The sequence below is a fragment of the Cotesia typhae genome, unplaced genomic scaffold (assembly GCF_013202065.1).
Source record: "Cotesia typhae breed Kobodo isofemale line unplaced genomic scaffold, CoteBio_Ctyphae contig_4, whole genome shotgun sequence".
Taxonomy (NCBI): Eukaryota; Metazoa; Arthropoda; class Insecta; order Hymenoptera; family Braconidae; genus Cotesia; species Cotesia typhae.
The window spans coordinates 2,684,234-2,709,935 of NW_027423748.1; the positions used below are offsets into that span (position 1 = coordinate 2,684,234).

The following is a 25,702-nucleotide window of genomic DNA, read 5'->3' on the forward strand; positions in this document are numbered from 1 at the left end:
GTCTTGATTACTAATATTAACTGGTAAGTCGTGTACAATATGCGCGATATTAGTTTTTGATGTATATTGCCTGAAGCACTCATTATTCATATGGTAGAAAAATTTATTTTCTAAATTTTTCACCCTACCATAAATATCATCTTGCCTTTTTAATGCTGAACATTTAATTTTTTGGCATCCTCTTATTGTTGAAGACAACCTTCCTGCAGAAGATAAACAAATAACACACTTATACACAGAGCGTAACTGATTTTTATTACAACTATTATTGCTAATTTTATCCGTTATAATTGTTTTAATAAAACTATTAGTATCAAATAAGATAAAATGAAATATATAATAATATTCACTTAATATACGAGATGACACTCAAACACATTTTAACGAAATGACATTAAATAAAAGAATGACAATATGTAGATCGATAAATGTATATCGGGTACGAGGTATATATACATATACCGTGAAACAAACGATCGTCGTTTTCTCAGTATTGAGAGAAATTTGTTTCTTAGCGCGGTATTACCAATAAACATCTTTGATGAACATACTCAGACATAAATTTTAACAGTTACATTTTCTGCTACATCCCAAGCAGCACAAAAAAAAATTGTTGACTTTATACTAAATTTAAGTCAACAATTGGATACTTGACAACAAATTGTCGCTCTAAGTTTAACAAGAAGTCAGCAATTTTTTTAGTGCCGCTTGGGATACTCAATGTAAAAAAAATTCTTTAAATGAATTAAAATAAAAAATAATCTTAAATACTATCTAAAGTAACAACAAACAAATTGTTGCTATTACTTCGCTAAAAATAATAATAAAAATTTTTGGACAGCAGATTTTAAAGAAAATTAAATTTCCTACAAAATCTAACTTATAGATAATTTTCAAACAACTAACAATTTACAAATTAGACTGTCAAAAATAATGATTTTAAACATTTTATTTTTTTTAAAGTGCTTGAAACTCTGGGAAATTGACCGAATGGAATTATAATTTTTTGTCAACCTTCGTTTTTTGATGTACTAAAATTGTCGATTTCTCATGTATATTATGAAGATTTTAAACTCCAATGTGATTCGTTTAACTTGAAAATATAAATTTATGTCAAAAATAAACCACATTAATTTCTTTTCCAAAAAATACATTAAAAAACAGAAATTTAAAAAAAGTAATAACTCAGTTAATAAAGTTTTTAAAATAATAAACTTTGATAGTTTGTAACTTTTGAACCGTTTGTTGTCGAAAAATTTTATCTTCATTTGTTACGAAGCTAAAAAAATAAAAATTCCTATGTTAATTGTATGGACAAAGTGGACCACCTTACAGCAAGCTTCGTCATTAAGATCGAAATTATTTCCTTGGTGGAAATTTTTTTACAATTTAAAATATATATTTTTAAAGTATAATAAAAAAAAATTCTATTAATACATCCTAATTATATATATATATATATATATATATATATATATATATATATATATATATATATATATATATATATATATATATATATATATATATATATATATATATATATATATATCTGATAATAATTTAATTAAAAAAAAATGTTGAAATTATTTTGCATTGTTTATTTATAAATCCGAATATTACTAAAAAAAAAAATAGAAGTAAAATATTAAATTATTTAAGCTGGATGAATAATTTTTTTTCCCCTCCGGGTGTAAAGCGTCAACTTTAGCCCCGCTGCGCTAAACAAAGTTTCCGCTTTACACCTTCGTCAGGGAAAAAAATAGTATACACTCCTCGGGAAGTAAATAAGAAAGCCTCAGATCACATGTTTGTTGACCTCGGCTTCGCCTCGGCCAACAATTACATGTGATCTGAGACATTTCTTACTTTACTTCCCTCGGTGTGTAATATACTATTGAAAAGGCGCACTTGTCTGCGCACGCGTAGACATGAACATCGAGCCCAACATATTTTATTTTGATTGACGTCACATATTGCCGCTCATCGCAGCATGAGTGTGAAGGACAGCGACATACAGTACATTAGTTGGAGAGAGAGGTCTAATACAGCTATCTACTTTTTCGCACAATTTTTACAATATCTTAATAAATAATCATTTTATCAAAAAAATCATAGATATCTTTTTTATGTATTTTGAAGTTACGAAAATTTTTTCCTAAATATATTTTCCTGTGAAATTAACCGTTCGGAAGTTATTACCGTTTAAACAATTCCATTGTTTATAAATTTTGTTTGCACTCGAATTTGAAAAAAATTCTTGCAAATTCGGATTTCCCATCTAAAAATCTAGATAATTTCGCTGAAAAATTTTGCGGACACTATTTTGCATACGGCATACCCTATCCAGCCGATGGACTATTGGGAATTCGTCCTGTCTTCTTTTCTTGCATTCAGTGCCTCTAGGATCTCATGCCTTAGCATCTCCAACTGGACCGTATATTTAACTTCCATTTCCCTGATTCTGACTTCCGACGTACGACAGCATTTACACGAGCAAGTTTCAACAAACTGCTCCAATCCTTCCTCCTCTTCGTGTTCTCCGTTTGCTGGGACCTCCGGAGTCACGGAGACCTTCTATGCAGGATCTTGAATGGTTTCCTCTCTGTCCGGGGTACAACCCAGGGCTGCCTTGGACACCGCTTGGCTGGTCCCCGAGAACACAGGTTCCCCCACTCCCGAGTTGGCTGTGTCACTAAGCCGAGCCAACTCCTGCACTTGCTGGCTTGCCGGAATAGCTAGAGCAGCTGTTAACCTGCTAGGTGATCTCATTATCTTGTTTTTGGACTGAGACGCCAATTTTTCTTGCTCTTTCGGGAAGTTGATGCGAACCACACCTGCATCCGTAGACTTCAGATCTGAAAAACTTTTACTTCTTTTTCTCCCACAGTTGGGGACCAGATTTCCGACCTCTTCACTGCATACTGGCACACTGGACGTCTTGGATTGTGGCACTAGGTAATTTCGCATGTTGTTCTCCTTTACCTCTTTTTTATCTTTTTTAACCTGCTGCTTAGTCGTCTTATTTTTACTACCTAGTGGCCTACCTCTGCCTCTTTTCTTCTATTTGTTTACTCGTTCACCTGTCATCTCAGGTTCACTGACAGTACCGCTGTATTCACCCTCTGATCTCGCATCTTTGAACACTGCCTCCGCCGTTTTATACACATCGCAATTGGCGCCTGGGTTGCCAGCTTTCATATTTGCTCCCCTGGCGTCGCCACTAACAGGACCCCAAACATGGTTGCCGTCCCCTGGCTTTTTGCCGGTATCTGTCTGCATTTCCACTAGCTTCCCTCGATGAGGATTCTTAATTAAATAGAAAAATCTATTACTCACTTTGAACTTCTTGGACAGCTTGCTCAATTTGACCTAATGACGTAATTTATCACCTTCGTTAAACTGCTAATTTCACTAAAAAAACACGGAAGCCTCGTACACACAATGTGCTCACCATGGTAGCCTAGATGGCGCTGTTAACGGTTAATGAACATATCTATTAAAAATTTTTTGTTAACAAGTCATTTATTACATTCTATTAAATTCTTCTTTCAGTGTTCGAAGCAGTGGGCTAAGTATCGAACAGGGTTTAAGTCCGTAGTGATTTTTCAAGGCTTGGTTATATGGATCAAGACGTTGGGCCAAGCATCGGACTAGGCTTCGGTGAGTCATGACATTTCAAGGCTTGGTTCTAAAATATCGAACCATTGGGCCAAGCCTTGGGCCAGTGGTGTACCCGAAGGCTCGGCTTGAGAATTTCGAACTATTGGGCCAAGCCTCGGTCCAGGCCTCGGCCAGTCTTGATCTCTCAAGGCTTGGTTCCAAAATATTGAACGATTGGGCTAAGTCTCGGGCCATTGGTAACTAACCAAGGCTTGGAATAGTTACAAATGGTCCAAAGCTAGGCCATTCGTTAGCATTGGCGAACCCTACCTAGGAATTAATTTAATTTCAATTTAAGCTTATTAGTTGAATTTACAGATAAAAAAAAATTTTTTTCAAAAATAAGCGATTAGTTCGAAGTAATCGCGGAGTTAATCACGTATTCTCATAATTTATCGTTAAATAAGATAATTATTAATATTTTTTCATCAAATTTTACCGTAGCTTACCGTAAATTTTATTAAGTTTTTCATTAACTTTATCTAGTCTATCATAAAATAAATAAATTTTTTGTTATTTTTATTCAAAAAGTATTAAGAAATCATGGACTGCAGTGTGTAACATGATCACAGTGAATTTAGCGGTAAATAAAATAAAATTTCTTTTTGTATAGCATTGACAATAATTGAAAGTTCTAACCTTTTTTGTCGCCAAAAATATCAGCATTAGTATCCAAAGTACACAAAACAGTTGAACTCAAGAATAACAGCAGCTTTCTGAAACTAATAAGCAGGTATATAAGATTAGCTATCAGGAATTACATTATTTCTTTCGGTAATACTCGAAAATTCCGGAAAAAAAATTATCACTCAGTGAGTGAACCAAAAACTTCATTTTCTACTTCATAACATAAGAAACACAACCGAACTTATATTACACGACTCTTCAAAAAATTTTTCGTTCTATGTCTTAACGTTTTGTAACAGTTTTACCTGCTCAGATTGGCTCCTAATCAATTAATAAATAAACTAACAATTTAACAATAACAACAATAATTATTAGAGCGCCACCAGGATATTTAATCACAGTTCCTGGAACCGGTCCAAAGCTGAGAATTCTTATCTTAGGATAGAGAGAGTGTAGGAAGATGCTGTTTAATAATAAAGATTTAATTTACAATCTGATCAGTTTTATTAACAATAAAAAATTAACAAATTTAACCATTTAAGCGCTCACTCACACACACACTATAATTAACTTATTATCTCACGAAGCGGAGAATAACTGTGAGATAAACGATATTTACAAACGAACCTTCCCAAACGACGATACGATGACTAGACGGACTTTTTCTAACAAACGGTCTCCCACACCTGTCCTTAACCTAATGGGCTTATTCTAACAAACGATCTCCCACACCTGTCCTAAACCTAGTTGGGCTTTTTCTAACAAACGGTCTCCCACACCTGTCCTAAAACTAAGCTTAAAACTGTAAGTTCACCGGACTACCAAAACTTAACACTATTAACACTCTCTATCACACATTACCCGTACAATTCTTCACATACATAACCCACATTTTGCTAAATTGATTTAATAATTTTATTTAAAAAATTTGATTTTAAATAAATTGATTAAAATTACTTAATTAAATTATTCAATCATTAGTTTCTAATTAAACGCTATTTCAATTAATAACCAAATTCCAAATAACTGTGAACTAATATCCAACTTTGAATTTCCGATTGCTAATTTATTTTTCGGTTTAAAATATTAAAATAGATTAAAATTCCTAACTAATTTATTGTCGTGGTCTTAATACTACAACAATAAATATTTAAAACAAGAGGTCGTAATATCTTGTATTAATAGATTAAAATATGTAGAGAGAGCCCGGGAAAAAATGAGTTTGCCTAATCATATGTATTTATACATGACCATGTAATGAATATGTAGGATGATGTATGATTATACATAAATTTTTATATAATCATATATAGACTAATATATTATATGGATATTTTATATAAGTCTATACATGATTAGATCTGATTAAATCTGATTAAACCTGAGTTACCTAGGGCTATATATGATTATATATGAATCTATATATAATTCGATCTGATTAGACCTGAGTTATCTAGGGCTATATATGATTATATATGAATCTATATATAATTAGATCTGATTAAACCTGAGATCTAGGGCTATATATGACTATATATAAATCTAAATATAATAAGATCTGATTAGACCTGAGTTACTTAGGGCTATATATGATTATGTATAAATCTACATATTATTACATCTGATCAGATTTAATTGATATAGGACCATGTATATAATTGAACGTAAAGCTATGTACATCATTGTGCCTCATCAAATGTAAATTTTAAACTTACATTTATTAAGATATAATAATATAATTAGATGCAGCATTTTTTAATAATTCTATATAATGATATGTAAACTGATATAATGATTTATTAACTATTAGAAATTTCATTTGTTTGATGACAATTGTTTGATCTATTAAATTATAATCAACATTTTTTAACATTCAATAGATATTTATTTGAGGGGTAAGTTCATTTATTAATAGTGAATAAGTATTTATTAATAGTTAACAAATATTTTGTTAAATGAATTTGTCTTACTTGTAATGTCATATGATATGAAGATTGTTTATAAACGAAAATGATCTTTATAAATCATTTGCATTATAATAACGTTGATTGTTACATACCAAATTCTATTACAGGTCATAATTATCTTTTATATTTTTAAATACCCTTGCGACTTTCAAATCATTCTGAAATCAGTCTGAAAAAATTCTGGAAACATTATGGAATCATGATGGTTCCAGAGTGTTTCCAGAGTGGTTTTGTGCCTATTTTCCAGCATAAAACCAGAGTGCACCAAGACTAAAGCCAGAGTGGAATCAAAGTGAACTCAGAATAAAATTAAAGTGGAACCAGAGTGAACCCAGACTAAAGCCAGAGTAAAATCAAATTGAACTCAGAATGAAACTAAAGTGAAACCAAAGTGAACCCGGACTAAAGCCAGAGTGGAATCAGATTGGACTCAGAATGAAACTATAGTGGAACCAGAGTGGACTCAGACTAGAACTAGAGTGGAATCAAATTGGACTCAGAATGTAATTAAAGTGGAACCAGAGTGGAATCAAAGTGAATCCAGAATGAAACCGAAGTGGAACCAGAGTGATACCAGAATGGAACCAGATTAGAATCAAAGTGAATTTTACATGAAATCAAGATGGCTTCAAAGTGGAATCAACAGGAAATTAAAATGAAATCAGAGTAAAATAATAATCAAATCAGAATTCATTCAGATTTAAACTAGCGTGAAGTCAACGTGAAATTTGCATGAGTCACAATGGAGTTATTAAAAATTAGATTAAACTGTCAGTAAATTTAGAATAAGTTCGGATAAAATCGAAATTAATTAAGATAAAACTACAGCAAAACTAAAGTCAGATCCGATAAAACTTCATAGGGATCTGAATGTGTAAATAATTTAATATAAATAATAAATTACCTTCATTGGAAATTAATTAATCAATTATTAATATACTTCTTAAAGTTTTTTCCATCTTTATTATATAAATGTACATAATAAGATGTTACATAGTGGAAAACGTATCCTTTTATAATTTCAATGATATATATTAATATATTAATCAACATTAACAGTTTGTTTATTTGGTCACATCTCTATTTAAAAATGTTGATTAAAGAGTATTAAAAATTAATTCTTCTCAATCAGTTTTTATAATCAAAGTTGTTATTCATCTCATCTTTGACAAATTTAAAGATTTCTCCCAATCTTACGTACACTAAAACTATTTTAATAAAAACTTTATTATATCAATTATGAGTTGATCAGCATCGAAAATTGTATTTAAAATCAAAAATAGAAAATATAAAATTCCTATCATATAGAACGTAAGTTTCAGAAAATTGTAAATGTCTATATATAATATATCTGGTGAAGAAAATAACGTCATGCGTAATATATGTCGGTAAAAATGTATACTTCAATTTTTCTCCTAAATTCTCTAAAAAAATTACATATTAATCATGACATAGTTTTTACTACAGCTGTTTTTTAAAATGCTTTTCGTACATGAACCTATTCACTATATGTATACAGTCTATAATTGTGCATTAAAAATCACAGGAAAAAAATATACAACTTGAAAAAATTAATTTTCCAATGACTTTTATTTAAAGTAAAAATAAATTTGTCGTAATACTTCAAAGTTCACTTTCATTGTTACTTTACTTTCAAATTTTATGGTTTAAAGAAGTCAAAAATTAATGATGACCAACGTAGTAGCATTTCGTTCGTCGGTTTCAGTGAAAAAATGAAATTCAAGAATTAGTAGGTCCAATAATTATAAACAAAATGAAACGATCAGAATATTATAACGATATTACACAATTTTATTTAGTTACCAAACTTGACAATGTTTCGATTTAGATATCCAAATTAATTATCACGTCAATTTCTATGAACTTGTACATCAAGTAGTATCGTATACACGATGAAAAAAAATTTTTGTCTGATCATATATGATTATACATGAGGTTTGGAATGATCAAACATATATGATCAAAACATCTTACGATAATACTCTTGGGACCTTAAAAAGTTTTTTTTTTAGACTGGCAATACGATTGTTTTGACACTGACATACAGCCTGTCAATAATTACCGAAAAATTTATTGGACAGTGACTATTTTCTAATTTTTTTTATTAATGACATAATTTTTTTGTAATTTTATTGTACTTTGCGAATTTTATCAAATTTAATAAGTTCTTAAACTTTACAAAAATCTATTGAATTCCGGAATTTGATGAAATTGCAAAGATTTTTATAAAAACCAGTACTTTCTGTTGTTAAAAGTCTAATAAATTTATGTCTTTCAATATTAATGCTGGTGACTTGAACGAGTGAGCAGCGTTCCAGACGGCTTCCAGCTAAAAAGATTTGAGTTCGAGCCCTGCATACGCCTGCGATTTTTTATTTAATATTGTCATGAATTGATTATCCTAATATTGTAACGAACCATTACCGTACTATTCCATTTCTCTATGTATTTATGAAATGAATTTGTTATTCTCGAAAGCATTTTTTTATCAGACATATATGAGTAAAAATAATTATATATGATCATATATAATAATGCATAAGTAAATCTGATTATATATGATTAGACGTGGCCAATAATATATATATATATATATATATATATATATATATATATATATATATATATATATATATATATATATATATATATATATTAGGGTGGGTCAAAAAAATCGAATAATTTATTTTTGACTTTATACTCTGAAAAATAGGTTCGTAGACACCTAAAAGAATTCTCTCCAAGTATAAGCTCTTAATTATAACGGGAAGGTCCTCCGCTTTGCGGGTTTCTATTTTTTCGAATAATCAGATAAAAAAATTTATATCTCGCTTCCAACTGCTTGGAAAAATATTCCGTGGCATAGATTTTGTGAGAAATTGAATGCTTTACAAAAAGGTCTCTTATGACTTTTTCAAAAACTCAACCGATTAAAAGATATTCATAGTTGAAGTTTGGCTATTTTAAGGAAAATATTCGTTTTTATTATGAATTTTATAAGTCGATGAAAAAAATTATTTCGGATTGCGGAACTCATGATTTTGTAGGAAATTTACTGCTCTACAAAAATGGTCTCTTATGATTTTTGATTAAGTGAAGCCGTTACGAGATATTCATCGTCAAACATTAACGAATATCAATATTTCCAGTTTTTGATCAATAATTCGATAAATTTTAATTTAAACTATGAGTTTCAGGAAAATTTACATAAATTTGAGTTTCGATCGATAAAGAAATGTTATAAACAATTTTTTTAATATTGTTTTCAGTCTTGAGCTTGTTTGATTGCATTAAAACAAGAAATTAGAGCATTTTTTTCGACATATAGCCAATGATTAGTTTAATTTGAAGTGAATGACATATTTCTTTGTCAAATTTAATATGAAAAGTATTGAATCAAGTGAGAAACAACCAGTATTTAACTTTTTTATAGATAAATTTTTTATTGAATTATCAATTGCAATATAATTGTCTATATTTTTAACATAACAGTACGCTATTACTATAAATAATTTCTTTTATTACAATTTGGGAATGTTTTTGATGTTCTTTGACAACTTGCAATAAGTACTGGAATTGTTCTTCATTTTTTGTCAAGCATTGATTATATTCACTGACTAATGCAACAGCTCGCTCTGCTGAATCATTGACAACTTTTAGTTGTTGAAAGTATTCTTTATTTTCGAGATAACTCTCATTAGTAGGCCATAATTCAACATCGACATCAAGAAAGTCATACGGTAGATCGAAGATTTTGAAAAGATTTAATGACTTTTTAGACACAAAGTCACTCAGAGTTCTCTGCGCCAATGAATTCAAATCTTTTTAGCAATTACAAATCTTTTAGCTTTAGAATCTGTACCTTCACGAGTATTAACAGCTTCAACAATACTTTTTTTTACTTCTAATGGAACGCCATCGTCAAACAGTGATAAAATGGCAAGTTCATCGCTCAAATACCATAAGTGCGAAATCATTTTTTCACACGTAGCTGAAGAAATCAAAGGATTGATATGTTTGTACTCCAATAAATTTTTCATAAACTGCAAGTCATGATAAGCAGCAGTTGTTGCAGAAGTTGATGAAAACCAAGCTTTTAAATACAATGTGACTATAAAAATACAGAAATGACGAAGACCATGCAATTCTTTCTGAGAGAGTTTGAATTCATCTCTGAATAGATACATTTTCAAACTATAAATGGCCTTAGCCATCCATCTAGCATGATGAACAGCACCAGGACGTTTGAAAGAAATCTTTTCTTGAGGCATTTCTCCAAGGAAAATCAATGATAATTCCAATAATTCTTTATCTAACTTATTATAACATTTCTTTATCGATCGAAACTCAAATTTATGTAAATTTTCCTGAAACTCATAGTTTAAATTAAAATTTATCGAATTATTGATCAAAAACTGGAAATATTGATATTCGTTAATGTTTGACGATGAATATCTCGTAACGGCTTCACTTAATCAAAAAATCATAAGAGACCATTTTTGTAGAGCAGTAAATTTCCTACAAAATCATGAGTTCCGCAAGCCGAAATAATTTTTTTTCATCGACTTATAAAATTCATTATAAAAACGAATATTTTCCTTAAAATAGCCAAAGTTCAACTATGAATATCTTTTAATCGGTTGAGTTTTTGAAAAAGTCATAAGAGACCTTTTTTGTAAAGCATTCAATTTCTCACAAAATCTATGCCACGGAATATTTTTCCAAGCAGTTGGAAGCGAGATATAAATTTTTTTATCTGATTATTCGAAAAAAATAGAAACCCGCAAAGCGGAGGACCTTCCCGTTATAATTAAGAGCTTATACTTGGAGAGAATTCTTTTTAGGTGTCTACGAACCTATTTTTCAGAGTATAAAATCAAAAATAAATTATTCGATTTTTTTGACCCACCCTAATATATATATATATATATATATATAAACTTTTGAACAAACTACATTTTCTGAATCAGCTCGAAAAACTGAGTCAGAAAATGGCTAAATTTTTTAAAAGTTGCGCCATGAGGACGGCTGCAATAGTTAGATTTTTATGAAATCTACTAAAAATTATGTAGCAATACGAACGTTTTGAACCATATGTATTTTGATCAGACGAAACAAGATCGATATAAATTCACAGTAGGTATACTGAAGTGTAAACATGACAGGTCCGTTCTAAAAATTCTTTGGATTTAATCTAAAAATACTTTGGAGTAACTCAAAATTCATAAAGGATTTGCTAAGAAAATAATTAAAGTTCACTCTGCAACAATTTGTATTCACTTTGGTTCTACGCTGGTTTTATTCTTTATCTACTCTCATTCCATTTTGATTCCAATCGAATTTTATTCAGGTTGCATTCTGATTCAACTCCGACGCAACTTTGGTTTTATTCTGGCTCCACTCCGCATCCACTCTGGTCTCACTCGATAACCAATCTGGACCCGCTTCGGGTCCACTATGAATTCATTCTGTATCGATCGTGAATCTACTGTGTATCCACTTTGGTTTCATTCTGGCTCCACTATAGTTTCACTCAATAACCAATCTGGCTCCGCTTTGGCTTCACGTTGATTCCATTCTGTATCGATCTTGAATTTTCTATGTGTTCACTATGGGTCCACTATGTATTCAATTTGTATTCACTCTGTATTCACTATGTATTCCCTCTGTATTCACTCTGAATACAGTCTGGTTTCAATCTGTATCCAATCTGGTTTCACTCTGAAAAAAAGGCACAAAACCACTCTGGAAACACTCTGGATCTAGTATGATTCCACTCTGACTCTGGAAACAGAGTGGTTCCAGAGTGGACTCGCAGTCGCAAGGGATATTAAAAACGTTAATTTATTTAGTGATTTGAATTATTATCATTTATTTTAGCTATCGGGTTATAAAAAATGTCGAAAGAAAATTGCTATTTTTGCTTTTGATTTTAAGTAAATATTTGTTAACTATTAACAAATACTTATTAACATTGAATAAATCGTATTTAATAAATAATTTATTAACTGGTAATAAATATTTCATAAATCCCGTGATGTTAAAAAATCACTTATTTACAGTTAATAAAGCTCATTAAATATAAACAAATCTTTCTATCAGTGTAACTATACAGAAATCATATATAACTAGTTATAAATCATACACAATTGTATATAACTTTTTTTATTCCAGCGAATATTTTGTGATTACTATAAAACATTCTCTGTTTTTATCTCAGAGTCTGCTACTCCAATGATTTATAATCTTTTAAACTGTAGTATTTTGTGGATGAAATAATGGAACTGTATTGATTAACATAACTTACAAAAATCGATTATGTATACGATTTGTATCACTTGTAGTTATTACAAACTTTGCTCTTCAAGTAAGTTTCGTAGGTGAACAGGTAGCGTGTTAGTCTCGTAAGCGTCAGGTCCCCGGTTCGATCCCCGCGCACACTTAATTCTTTCTATTTTTATAGAAATAATGATATATAATTATATCTAATTATATATGATTAGATCTGGCCAATTTTTAGGTCTAATTATATATAAGTGATTATATATAAATATATATGATTAGGCAAATTCATTTTTTCCCGGGATTGATTAATAGTTAACAAATATTTATTAACGCTTGATATATATGTTATTGAGTGAACTTGTTTTGCTTGCAATGTCATATGATATGAAGATTACTCATAAACAAAAATTATCTATATAAATTATTTGGATTAATTGGCGACCACCCTTTTTTTCTCAAACAATAATTTCTCAAGACGTCATACATCTAGTAAAATTTTTCAAGTAAAAAATTTCTCATTGACAAAATTTCTCAAGGGCAAAATTTATTATGTCGTAATTTCCCTTGTGGAAATATTCCTCTGAAAAAAGTCTTCAAAACTCTTTAAAACTCTTTATAAGACTTTCTGAAAGTCAACATAACCTTAAATAAGGAAAAGGAAGAATTTAAAAGTCTTCATAACTCTACAAAAACCTACAAAAGTCAAATATTCCCATAAATTTCGGAATTTTCGCAAGAGTTATGAAGAGTTAAAAAGACTTTCTCTGATTTTTTCAAAAAAAAAATATTAGCAAAAAATATGACTTTTAGGTAAAAGGAAAACTTTTTAAATAAAAGTACGAAATATATAAATCATGAATTTGGTTGGTATGAAGTGAAATATTTTATTTATTTTTTTTTTTTTTTTCATAGCTGTAGTGGATAACAATATCATAAATATAAATTCTTACATATTCAAATGTAATTTTAGGCTTATCAAGGTGCCTTTTACAGTAAGTAGTAACATTTTTTATTTTCGCGTGCAATTTTTACAGTTTTCTGTCTGGACCATATCAGTACAAAAATATGAATTTTTGAAATTTCAACTGTTCAAAATATCAAAGTTACAAGATTTGCCAAACTCAATTAAGATAAAAATGAAAAAATAAAATTTTGAGAAAAAAAATGAGAGAAAAAATAAAAGTTTTAAATTCGAAAATTAATACGTTATGCTAGTGGAAGTATGAACAAATTGTCGTGTACTTATTAATGCGCTCATGGAAAAAATTCAATAATCACATTTTTTCTATAGTCAGAAAAAGAACATTTCAAAAATAACAGTATAAAATGTACTGATATATATGGTCCAGACAGAAAACTGTAAAAATTGTACGCGAAAATAAAAAATGTTACTACTTACTGTAAAAGGCACTTTGATAAGCCTAAAATTACATTTGAATATGTAAGAATTTATATTTATGATCAACAGATTCGGTAGAATCTGGCGCCAAGTTCCGTTCTCAAGTCAGACTACCGAGTGTGTATATACCGTAAGCAGAATCGTTTTTTGAGGTTACAAGTTTTTTTTCAAATTTAATTTGATTTTTTTTTTTATATGATATTTTATAATAGTAGTTCATGCTTTTTATTACGCGTATTACTTGATTATTATCAATTATCTTTATAATTTCTATTTAAAATTATTAAAAATAATCAGCACAAACTATAGCGACCCAGATTTTTAGATTTTAACTTTTTTCTTATGTAAAAAGCGGACGGCCAGAGACTAAATAATATAACGATGCATGCCAATCTTATAATAGATGGGAAACTACAGTGAAAAAAAGATATTTGACAGCATGCAATTACACACGCCAGGCAGCGCAAGAATAACTTTTACATGAACTATAGCTTAAAGGGAATAGTTTGCCACCGGAAATGTATTAAATTAAAATTGTCAATTTTTATTATAATTACAAAAAAAACTGAAATCCGAACAAAAACAGTTTCACTGTAAAAAAATCGTGCCAAGTCCACGTTCATAAGACTATTAAGAAAAAAAAATTTTATTTCTTTACAAAAAGATATAAAATAAAAAATTAAAAAATCCAAATAACCGATATGGTTGTATATGATTTTGGAAAATTAAAAAAAAATTTTTGTAAATTTAAAAATAAAAAAAAACAATTTTGGAACGTACTTGGTGTGCGTTATTGTGTACTTCAATTTTTTTTAAGTGTCCTAGCAGATACAATTTAGGAATTTCATAAAAAGTGAAATATTTCGTAACTACACACACTAAGTACGTTCCAAAATTGTTTAGAATATGATTATAGAATATGATTTTAATAAAAAATAATAACTCAATTTAAAATTCAAGTTATAACTATAATGTATTTCCTCGAAGTAGAGATTTAGGGGAAATAAAAACAGAATGTGATAGACTTAAACATTTTATTAAAGTAAAGATGCTTGATAATAATCATTTAAATAAAAATAAGATAAAGAGTTTATAGTTTATTTAAAAGAATCTTATAAACATAACATTAAATTATTAATAATTATGATATTTTTTTTTTAGAGGAAATATTTTTGATAAAAGTTCTGCAAATTTTATTTTTTTACAAATAATTGCAGGTACTTTGTATATTTACAAAGGTAAAATATAAAACATATCTTTTTGTTTTATTAAGCCAGTTGGATATGAATCACATAAATCTTCATATCTTACAAGAGCGTGTTCATTTAAGAACTTAATTATCTTATTCGCATGTACATGGTTGTCGAAGACAGTTATAAGTTTTTCACATATGAAAAAAATGGTATTATTTTCTATGAAAACAAATTTAATTACACCAAAACACGGTCTATTTTCGTTTTCATCGATGCATACAACCATGTCTATCTTAAATCTACAGCCCTGCTTCTCAATCCAAGTATACGCATGAAATAATTTATTAAACTTTAGTTTATATTTAACTATTGAATCATCAAATACAAGATTTAAGCTTTTCAATGTTTGTTGATATGATTTACTAGTTTGTAGTAACTGAGGGAACATACTATTTGAATGAAGAAGATACGCGAGCTTTAATTGATGTTTTACAGCTAACGTCTCACACAGATTTATTTTGCAATGAGAAACTGTAGACATAAGCTTCGATTGCTTGTGCTTAGCTTCCGGCCTCATACCTCAGCAATTGATTATTGGACCTGAAGCAGCTAACGCAGTTCCATAATGAAGCAAATGATGGTCTTTAGCCTTCAACTCTCGTTTTAGTATCGTCCGAGCTAATAGATGATGTTCAGCAACCAAAGTATCTAATAAATTTTTACATTCTTTTCGAATCGATCTACAAGTAATAATATCAAGTATTTCACGTAAATTTATGTACACTCGCCATACACTGTCTTCGTAAGGTATTAAATCACCAATAATTGTGCCAAAATGTCGCATAAAAGTTAACAAACCCCATAGTCGTCAAGTTTCATATGAGTAGTCAGATCATCAAGAGTAAATATTTTGACGTCAATATAATAGTTAATCAAAGCTATCATATCAAAATGAAAAACGCCTTCTAAAACGTCGTGCATCATATCAACTACGAAGTTCTTAGTCACGTGAAAGCCAGATAATAAATTAAAACAATATTTTTGTTTTATTCCAGTTATGGTATGATTTTTTAAGCGCAAATCATTTTCATAAGAATCATGGTTACGCAATAACGACGTATCTTCAAAAGTGGCAAGGGAACGTTGAATTTTGTCCATTTTACAAAATCTACAACAATAGTTGGCGTTAAAGTTTTCTACAAATCCTAGTAAAGAATGTAATCCTAAATTATCTCCCAAAATAATACCTAATTTGAAGAAAATCTGAATTTTTTTTTGTGACAAGTTTATTTCGATCCCATCAGTTAAAATTAAGAATAATTTAGGATCCGATACTCATATCATATTTGAACTTATTTACGATCTTTATTTGCATTGATACAGACTTATCGATTGAAAAAAGCCTTGACGTGGGTTGGGCTCGAACTGGGGTCCTTAGTTTCGTCAGTCCTTCACGTTACTTCTGGTCCAAGCAGGAATACTGAAGAATACAATACTCATTTGGTGCACATCAACTCGATCGGTTGACTGTAATATACTTTATGTTATGCTCAAGCTTCAAGAATGTATTTTTATTTATTTAATTAACTGACTTGAAAATACAATTTTGTAGAGGTTTTCTGTTGAAAATTATTTTGGTAAACAATTTTTTTCAAAAATTTGAATTTTTCGAAAATTTTGATTTTTCCTCTAAGTGGCATTTTACGCGAATTTGAACAGTTTTCAGAATTTTTATTATTATCTACTGGGTGCTTTACCTTTCTTAACGATTAATTTTTATTTTTATTTCTATTTTACTTATGACAAATATATACAACTAATATAAGCACACACATATTTGGATGATTGTTTTTTATCTAAATTAACGATTGGTTAAATTTACAGATTATTTATGAATTTCGCAATCCAGTTTTTCAATAGATCTCAGATAAAATAAACTTTATGCCATGGCAATTATTTATTATTTCTACGTTAGGTTTTCCCAATGAGGTCCCACAGAGATCCCAATTGGGAAAAACTGGCAATAATTTATTATTTTTACGTTGGGTTTTCCCAATCGGGTTCTCATTGGGTCCTCGTTGGGTTTTCCCTCTTGGGCATGCCCCGTTGAAACCCAATGGGGCCCCAATGTATACCTTGAGCATTCCCAAAGTAATTTCTAGTCGGGTTAATAGAGTTATATAAAAAGACAGAAACTAAATTGTTAGAAAAATAGTTTACTGATTAATTTACCAATTTTAGACCATGATGAATATGTCTTAAAGCGGGCACCGATAATAAATAATTTACACTTGTCAGCGTTTTATCTCCAATCAGTTGCTGGATACGATAGAGAGAAGTTTCTTTCCAAAACTGTTCAACCGTTGACCAAGGATCTACATGCGTTTTTAGCCACTCTAATTTTTCAGTACAGTCGACAGCTGCAGCATCTACCAATAATTAAATGATTGATTATATATATATATATATATATATATATATATATATATATATATATATATATATATATATATATTTAATACACACTTTTTGTAAGATATTTGTGTGAAAAATCTTATCAGTAGTTCCTAAGCGAGCAATTTACGAATTATCTGTCAACTTTCGTTTTGAACCACGACAACTCTTGGTAACTCCCGAAGTAAGTAAAATGTCACGAAAATGACAATATCTTATTTGCAATTTTCATCGAGCAGCAAATTTTTTCTTTCCGCAGCGAGTATATGGTATGTAGTAAGTTGCTTGGAGCTCGGTTGGAAAAGTTTTTACAATTAAAACCGCAAGCTCAATCATACGCTCAGGAGATATTCTGAAAAAAAAAAATTATGTGTTGAAAATTTAAAAAGTATACCAATTGTAATATTTATTAGAACGTATAATTTATATTTTTTTCATTCATTAGTACTGATACATGCGATGGTGTAAAATTTAGATAGATCTATTAAATGAAACATATGTATTTATGATAGTAATTAGAAGAATAAGTCTTACAAATAATCATAATTCGTTCTCATTTCTGTTGTCACTAGTACATCCACAAGAAAAACTCTGTACGAATCAGTCAAAGCTCTGTGAGTTTTATAGTAATTTAAAGTAGCTATTCCAATAATAGAGATCTGGAGCAGCTCTATTATTTCATTAACAGGTGTACATAGATTTATAACCACATTTAGATTATCAAAAATCGACGGGATATCTTCATTCTGTGCATCATCATTTTCAGAAGAATTTTCCACACAAACTACCATGCCTTCGGCTAAATAATTGAAACAAAAACAATAACAGTACTTGTCCAATAATACAAAGAATTACTTATACACGGAAAAAATAAATAGTAATTATTATTATTATAGTATGTTACCTGTGCTCGATTCGTTAAAAGAGCTTTCTAAAATATTAAAATCTTCGAGAGGTATCAAATCCGAGGTATCATTGAAGTTACTCTGTATGTGGTTATAAAAAGAAAAGAAAATGAAAATAGTGTCATTAAAAATTAAAAACATTAGGTTAGAAAAGTTGATCCTACTTTTAGATTTTCTTTATCATTTAAAACAGCGAACTCTGACTGCCATTTTTTTAAAAATAGTACTCTTGGACCTGCCTTGGGAATCAATGAATAAATCATTTTCTCATTCAAGCATTTGAAAGAATCTTTGTCAATTTCTTCTTCTATATGATATAAATGAAACAAACAAACATTCAACATGCAAATCAGCCATTAAAACAGTAAGAACAAAAAACTAAGTATTATGATTAAAAAAATAACTGATATAATAAACTTTGACAATTTAAAAAAAAAAAAAATTTTTGTCTGCAAATTTTTTTCTTTCTAAATTAATGTTAATTTCAAAATCATTAATTATTTATAATTTAATAGATGATAATGATAAAAATAATAATAACAATTATTATTATTATTATTATTATTATTAGTATTTTTGTTATTGTTATAAACATAATACTCAAAAATAACGAAAAAAAAGGCCATTCGGCAGCCGAAATGGAAGTAGATTTCATAAATAGCGAATTCTAATATATATATATATATATATATATATATATATATATATATATATATATATATATATACTTATATTTGTGAATATAGATATACAAATACATGGAGTGATCATCTACTGGTACGTGATCAAATACTAGGGCTCTTTGGTCAAGCCCCTTCGAATGGCACCAACCGAGATCAAATCGGTCCAGCCGTTCAAAAGTTATAAGAGGTTTACATAAATCCACATACACACACACACATACATACATACAGCCATACAGACACCCTCGCTAGAGAAGTCAGGGAAGCTTCCTGACACCTTAAAACGTCGAGATCTGATAAAAACTCGATTTTTGAAAAACGGGGTAAGAACAATAACGTCCCGATTTTTGAATATCTTCGATTTTCTTAGCGGGAAGTTAAGAAATTTGGACGCGTTATACTTATTAAACAAAAAATAAAAACGACTGCAAGAGTAAAATTTCATTAAAAATCTACAGACGAAGAGGTTAATTTGAGTTGAGGAGAATGAATTGGTATGGAAATTGAAGCTCATTAAATGGGCTTTAATACAAAATTTACAAAAATTAAATAAGTTATTTCATTCAAAAGTTATACGCGAAAGAATCTGCCAGAAAATGAGTTTTTATGATTTTGAAAATTTTAAAACCCTGTAATTTCTGAACTACTTGATCGATTGAGCTCATCTTTGAACTTGGCCTTAATTTTCGTCTGAAAAATAAGTATGTTGAGTTTGGAAAAGATCCATGATGAATTGGAGACGCTATCGTCCGGATAAGCCGCGTTATATCGTGTATATATATATATATAAGAGATTCCTATCTATATAGTCACTCATCACGATATCTCGGGAACCATCAGACCTAGAAACTTGAAATTTGGTAGGAATATTCCTTTCGCCGAGTAGAGGTCAGCTAAGAACGGATTTTACGGAATTCGACCCACAAGGGGGGTTGCGGGGGCGTTAACAATGAAAAATTCCCGTTTTTAAACTATAGCTCCTATCGACACCAAATTTGGTAGGAATCTTCTGTAGGAGATGTAGAAATAATCTATGAATGAATTTCACGATATTTCACCCCCATGGGGGCTGCTGGGGGTGACTTTGAACAATGAAAATTTTTAATTTTCAAGCTAAAGGTCCTATCGACTCTAAATTTGGTAGGAATCTTCTGTAAGAGATGTAGAAATAATCTATAAACGAATTTTACGATATCTCACCTCACAGAGGGTTGCGGGGGTGGATATTAACAATCAAAATTTTTAATTTTCAAGCTATAACCCCTACAGACTCCAAATTTTGTAGGAATTTTCTGTAAATGATGAAAAAATAATTTATGAATGAATTTTACGATATTCTACCCCAAAGAGGATTGCGGGGGCGTTAATAATGAAAAATTCCCGTTTTTAAAACTATAGCTCCTGTCGACTCCAAATTTGGTAGGAATCTTCTGTAAGAGATGTAGAAAAAGTCGATGGGCAAATTTTATGATAGCTCACCTCACAGGGGTTTGCGAAGGCGGGTGTTAACATTTAAATTTTTTAATTTCCAAGCTATAGCTCCTATAAGCTCCAAATTCTCATTTCAAATTTTTTTCTTCGTGTCAATTATTATTCATCTTTGAAAAAAAGCCACGCAAACATTATAATGATTGCACATTGAAAGTTACAATGAATATTAGCTGGAATAATTACATGGATAAAAGGTATATGCTAATTCGATGAAATTTGGAATTTGTGAAAGTCAAAACAATACTCTAATTAAATTTCAAGTTTAAATCTAAAAATACAATTCTATAAAATGCCCAGCGAAGCGGGCGAATAACAACTAGTATGTATATATATATATATATATATATATATATATATATATATATATATATATATATATATATATATATATATAAATACATACATATATAAACTTTTGAACTAATGGTATTTTCTGAATCAGCTTGACGAACTGAGTCAGAAAATAGCAAAATTTTTCGAATGTTGCGTCATGAGGACAAATGCAATAGTTAGATTTCTATGAAATCTACTAAAAATTAATACCAAGTGGTAAAAGATTATTCAATTTACAAATATAAATACATGCATGTGCAAAATATAAATTAATTTAACTTACCTACAAATACACCCACCAATTTTTCAATATTCCATTCAATTAATTTATTTTTCACCCAATCGTCCACATTTATATAATTATAAATGATAAACAACAATATCACAACAATAAATATTTTTCAATAAACAACAAATGAGGTTAGAAACTGACGCCGATGACTGGCGCTTCAAGCCTCGATCGTGACCGTCAGGATTCGTTTCGTTATTTTCGCGATTCGTTTGTTCACGGTAGCAGTACGGACCAGTATATTTACAATACAGTTGAGTCGCTTTAGGAACTATTTATTAAATAGTGTCTCGTAAAAAAAGTAGTGTAATAATTACGAAACTTTATATCCCTGATGTTAGGATCTTAAATATAGTTCATGTTCGTATTTAAATCGTTGATGTTATAATATAGTTTGGCGTTGATCAGGATTCATTGCATGATTATAGCGATACGCGGTTCACGATAGAACGGATCGTGCAGCGTAGAAAACTTTTTTTTCAGTGTAATTAATTTCTATATTACTTTATAATTAATTCATATTAATTATAATAGATTATTAATTATAATCTCCTTTGGGGATGAAATTTTGCGAAATCTTATAGTAAGCGACCTTAATTTATCAAATATGAAATTTTTATTTAATTTTAAGTCTGCGGAAATTTTAGTTTAAAATTTTTCTTCATTAGCCCCCCGTAAGCGATTTTTGGATTTAAACTTCATTTAATAGATTCTTGTTTGCTCTCAACATAGCCCAAAAAATTTCTTTCTAAATTTCATGTCTCAAAAAGTTAAAATTCAAAATTTAGTTTTTTATGATTTTTTCTAACTATTAAAGCTTCTTCAATCCACTTCGGAGATTCAAAACTGATAAAAAAGTTAACCTTTCCATTTAGTCAATTTATTTTCTACATAAATGCGAAATTTTAATTCAATCAGATATATAGTTTAGTCGTTTTAACGGATCAACCGTAAAAAACTATGGATTTATATAAATATATATACAGTGTAAGCTCTATATAACATTACTCTATATAACGACAAACTCTTTGAAGCGTATATATATATATATATATATATATATACATATATATAATGGGAATGAGTTTCTATCGACTCTTACTAACTTTTAAGCAACTAAACGTATCGATATGGGACTTTGACCATTCGGTGCGGGATCCCGAGTCGAAATTAAAAAAGTGATTTGAGCCTCATGAGCCTCCTTTCTTTTGTTTTTGGGTTTGCATTGAAATTTAAGACTGTATTTTTACCCTCATCGGTCTAAAAATAGGCTGTGGAGGTCGAAATCACAGTTTTAAACGGTATTTTGAGCCTAAAGAGCCTCCATCGGGGTCTGTAGGTTGATTTCATCTTTTTATTTTTTACAACATAGAATTTTTTCATAATAGAATAAATTTTTTAAGTAAAAAACTGGACTTAGAAAACTATTAACTTTTATCTGTGTAAAAAAATTTTTTTAGTGCAGAGTTGAAATAAAAATTATGACTATTGTAATTAACGTTGCAACAATTTAGCAATCATCCATAAAATATACGGACGGTAATAAGCAATAACATCTCAACTTATATTTTTTCTAACGTTTATCGTTAGAATATTCGGGTTAATATATAGGGCAGAGCATTTCATGCCAAATCGACCACTTTTGACCCGGTCAATTTTCGATTTTTCTGAAATTTTTGTATCTTTCTCTACCCTACAAAAAACACTTTTTAGAGATTTTTCAAATTTTTTACCCAACCAAAAAAAAAAAAAAATTACGAGTTATTTAAAAAAATCTAGCTTTTTTTTTGTTAAACAGCTTTAACTTTTTTGAAAATTGACTTATTGGGATGTTTTTTTTTTTAATTTTTTTTTTACAATGTCCTTTTTAGAAAAAAAAGTCAGAACAATAATTCGAATTCATATCCAACATTTTTTTTAAACTTGTAAAGGAAAACGAAAATTTGAGGATCCCATATAGGAATCGCCAGAGTTGAACGCCGGGGCCAAGCTTGCGCCAATACTGGGGTACCAAGCTTGGTGTCCCAGTCTTGGCCCAAGACTGGGTAAAGTAGCCTCGGCCGTTTCTTCGGTAAACCAGCCTTGGGCCAAGCCTGGGTAGCTCAGCCTTGGCCGATCCATGGCACGCCAGCCTTGGGCCAAGCCTGGGTAGCCCAGCCTTTGCCGATCTATGGCACGCCAGCCTTGGGCCAAGCCTGGGTAGCCCAGCCTTGGCCGTTCTATGGCACGCCAGCCTTGACCCGAGACTGGGTAACCCAACCTTGGCCGATCCATGACACGCCAGCTTTGGGCCAAGCCTCAATAACTAAGGAAAATATTTGTAAATTTTTAATTAATTTTATTTGATTGGAATAAATATTTAAAAATATCATCACCATAAAAAAAATAATCAATATAAATAACTAACCGTAAAAATCTACCTCTAAATAGATTTCGCTTATAAGAATGATAAGCTTTAGATCGACCTGTCGTTTTAATGGCGTAATGGGTTAGGCGTCGGCTTGCAAGCGCGCGGCTAGGGTTCGAATCTCGATTCCGTCAAATACTTTATTTCTCTACATTAAATCGGGTAAGTCTTAATAAGTAATTACACGTCACAAACTTGCGTTAGTACTACATTGAAACAGAGAATCGCTCATTTAATTAAGATTTTCTACTTTTTAAAATTAATTTTGCAGATTTGGGTAAGTTTGGCACACTCATGGTAACCAAGGCTGGGCCAACTTTGGGTCAACTTTGGGTTAACTCGGGGTAAATTCGGGCATACAAGCTTGGCCCAGTCATGGCAACAAAGACTGGGCCAAGTCTGGCATACAAGCTTGGCCCCATGTTATCATTCCAGACTTCCGCCAAGACTGGGCCAAGTCTGGTATACAAGCTTGGGCCAGAGTTGTACAGAGTTGGGCCAAGTCTGGGGCAAGCTTGGGCCCGTTGTTCTTTCCTACATGGGATGATGCTCATTTTTGATTATCGATTTATTTTTTTTTTAAACCAGTATTTTGCGCGAATTTCTTGAAATTTTCAGTGGCATTTTTTATTCTCTATATTTTCTGTTTTAGAAATGAAAAAAAAAATTTTTTTCCTCCAATGTTTGTTTTTCGTTATGTCACTCTGAAAATTTTTCAGCAGATTTAGAAAACTTCAAAATCCGAGAAAAAAAATAAAAAAAAATTCAAAATGACAATCATTGATAAGATTGGATTATTTTCTTGTATTTTTTTTTCGAAAACTATTATCTAATTGTGAGAGAATACTCTAATTATCCTGAATTTAGGATATGTAAATTACTTAAACGTGTAAAAAATAAAATCATATTCCATTCACAAGTCTACTGTTTATAAATCATTCAACAAAAATGTTTTTAGCTGTGTAAATGAAAATAAATTCAATCAAATTTTGTTTGAAATTAATTGCCTCAAAATTTTTGAGAGTTCATGCATTGCTCCAAAATGGATCAAACAACAATTTGATTATTTTGTTTTTGCATGTAGTTTTGGAAAAAAAATACAAAAAAAAAAAATTCCATAGTTTTTTTGATTTTTGATCTGACTTTATTGAAAAAATAATTAAATCTCTTGAATGATTATTATTTTTAATGTTTGTTTTTATTTTTTTTCTCGGATTTTGAAGTTTTCTCAATCTGCTGAAAAATTTTCAGGAGAAATAAACATTTAAACAAAAATTTTTTTTTTCATTTCTAAAAAAAATAGAAAGAAAAAAAATGCCACTGAAAATTTCAGGAGATTCGCAGAAAATACTAAAGTATTTTATAAAAAAAAAAAAAATCGAAAATCAAAAATGGCAATCATCCCGAAATTTTTGTTTTCTTCCAAAAGTTTAAAAAAAAACGTTGAATATGAATCCACATTATTATTTTCATTTTTTTCTCGGAAGTACATTTAAAAACAAGAATTTTCAAAAAAACAAAACATCCCAGTAAGCCAATTTTCAAAAAAGTTATGGTTATTTACCCAAAAAAAAAGATATTTTTTTTAAATAACTCATAACTTTTTTTTTGGTTGGGTAAGAAAATTCGAAAAAATTCTGACAATTGTTTTCAATAGGGTAGAGAAAGATAAAAAAATTTCCGAAAAATCGTTACCATATAGATTTAGTTTATAACAATGATAAGATGTGAATTAGCTCATCGGTCGTACGGTGTAAGGGTTAGTTATCGATCTGGCAAGCGCGCGTCTCAGGTTCGAATCTCGGTTAAAACAGATTTTCAATTTATTTCTATAGTTAGCAAATGTTAGGTCGAAATTAAGAATCACACGTTATTGAACTTGCGATAGCTGTACATCAACAATAAAATATAGATATGACACTGTCAAAATCCTTCTTTTATCATTTTTTATCAAATGGCATATGAGCTGGACATAGCATGCCTCT

At 29.9% G+C, this 25,702-nt stretch overlaps 1 protein-coding gene across 14 annotated transcripts in view; it reads right to left on the minus strand.

Annotated features, from left to right (window-relative positions):
• Positions 1–25,702, minus strand: part of Mp (collagen XV/XVIII-type protein multiplexin) — a 622,917-nt gene that overhangs the window by 595,475 nt on the left and 1,740 nt on the right. For 12 of the 14 annotated variants that reach the window (XR_012479230.1, XM_074243321.1, XM_074243326.1 and 9 more), the window contains one exon: positions 4,303–4,385. The exons of the other annotated variants lie outside the window; for them this stretch is intronic. Coding sequence is in view for 11 of the 12 variants with exons in the window: in XM_074243321.1 (XP_074099422.1) it covers positions 4,303–4,385 (83 nt within the window). In the remaining variant the exon portion in view is untranslated. The remainder of the gene's footprint in view (positions 1–4,302; positions 4,386–25,702) is intronic. 14 annotated transcript variants of the gene reach the window in all.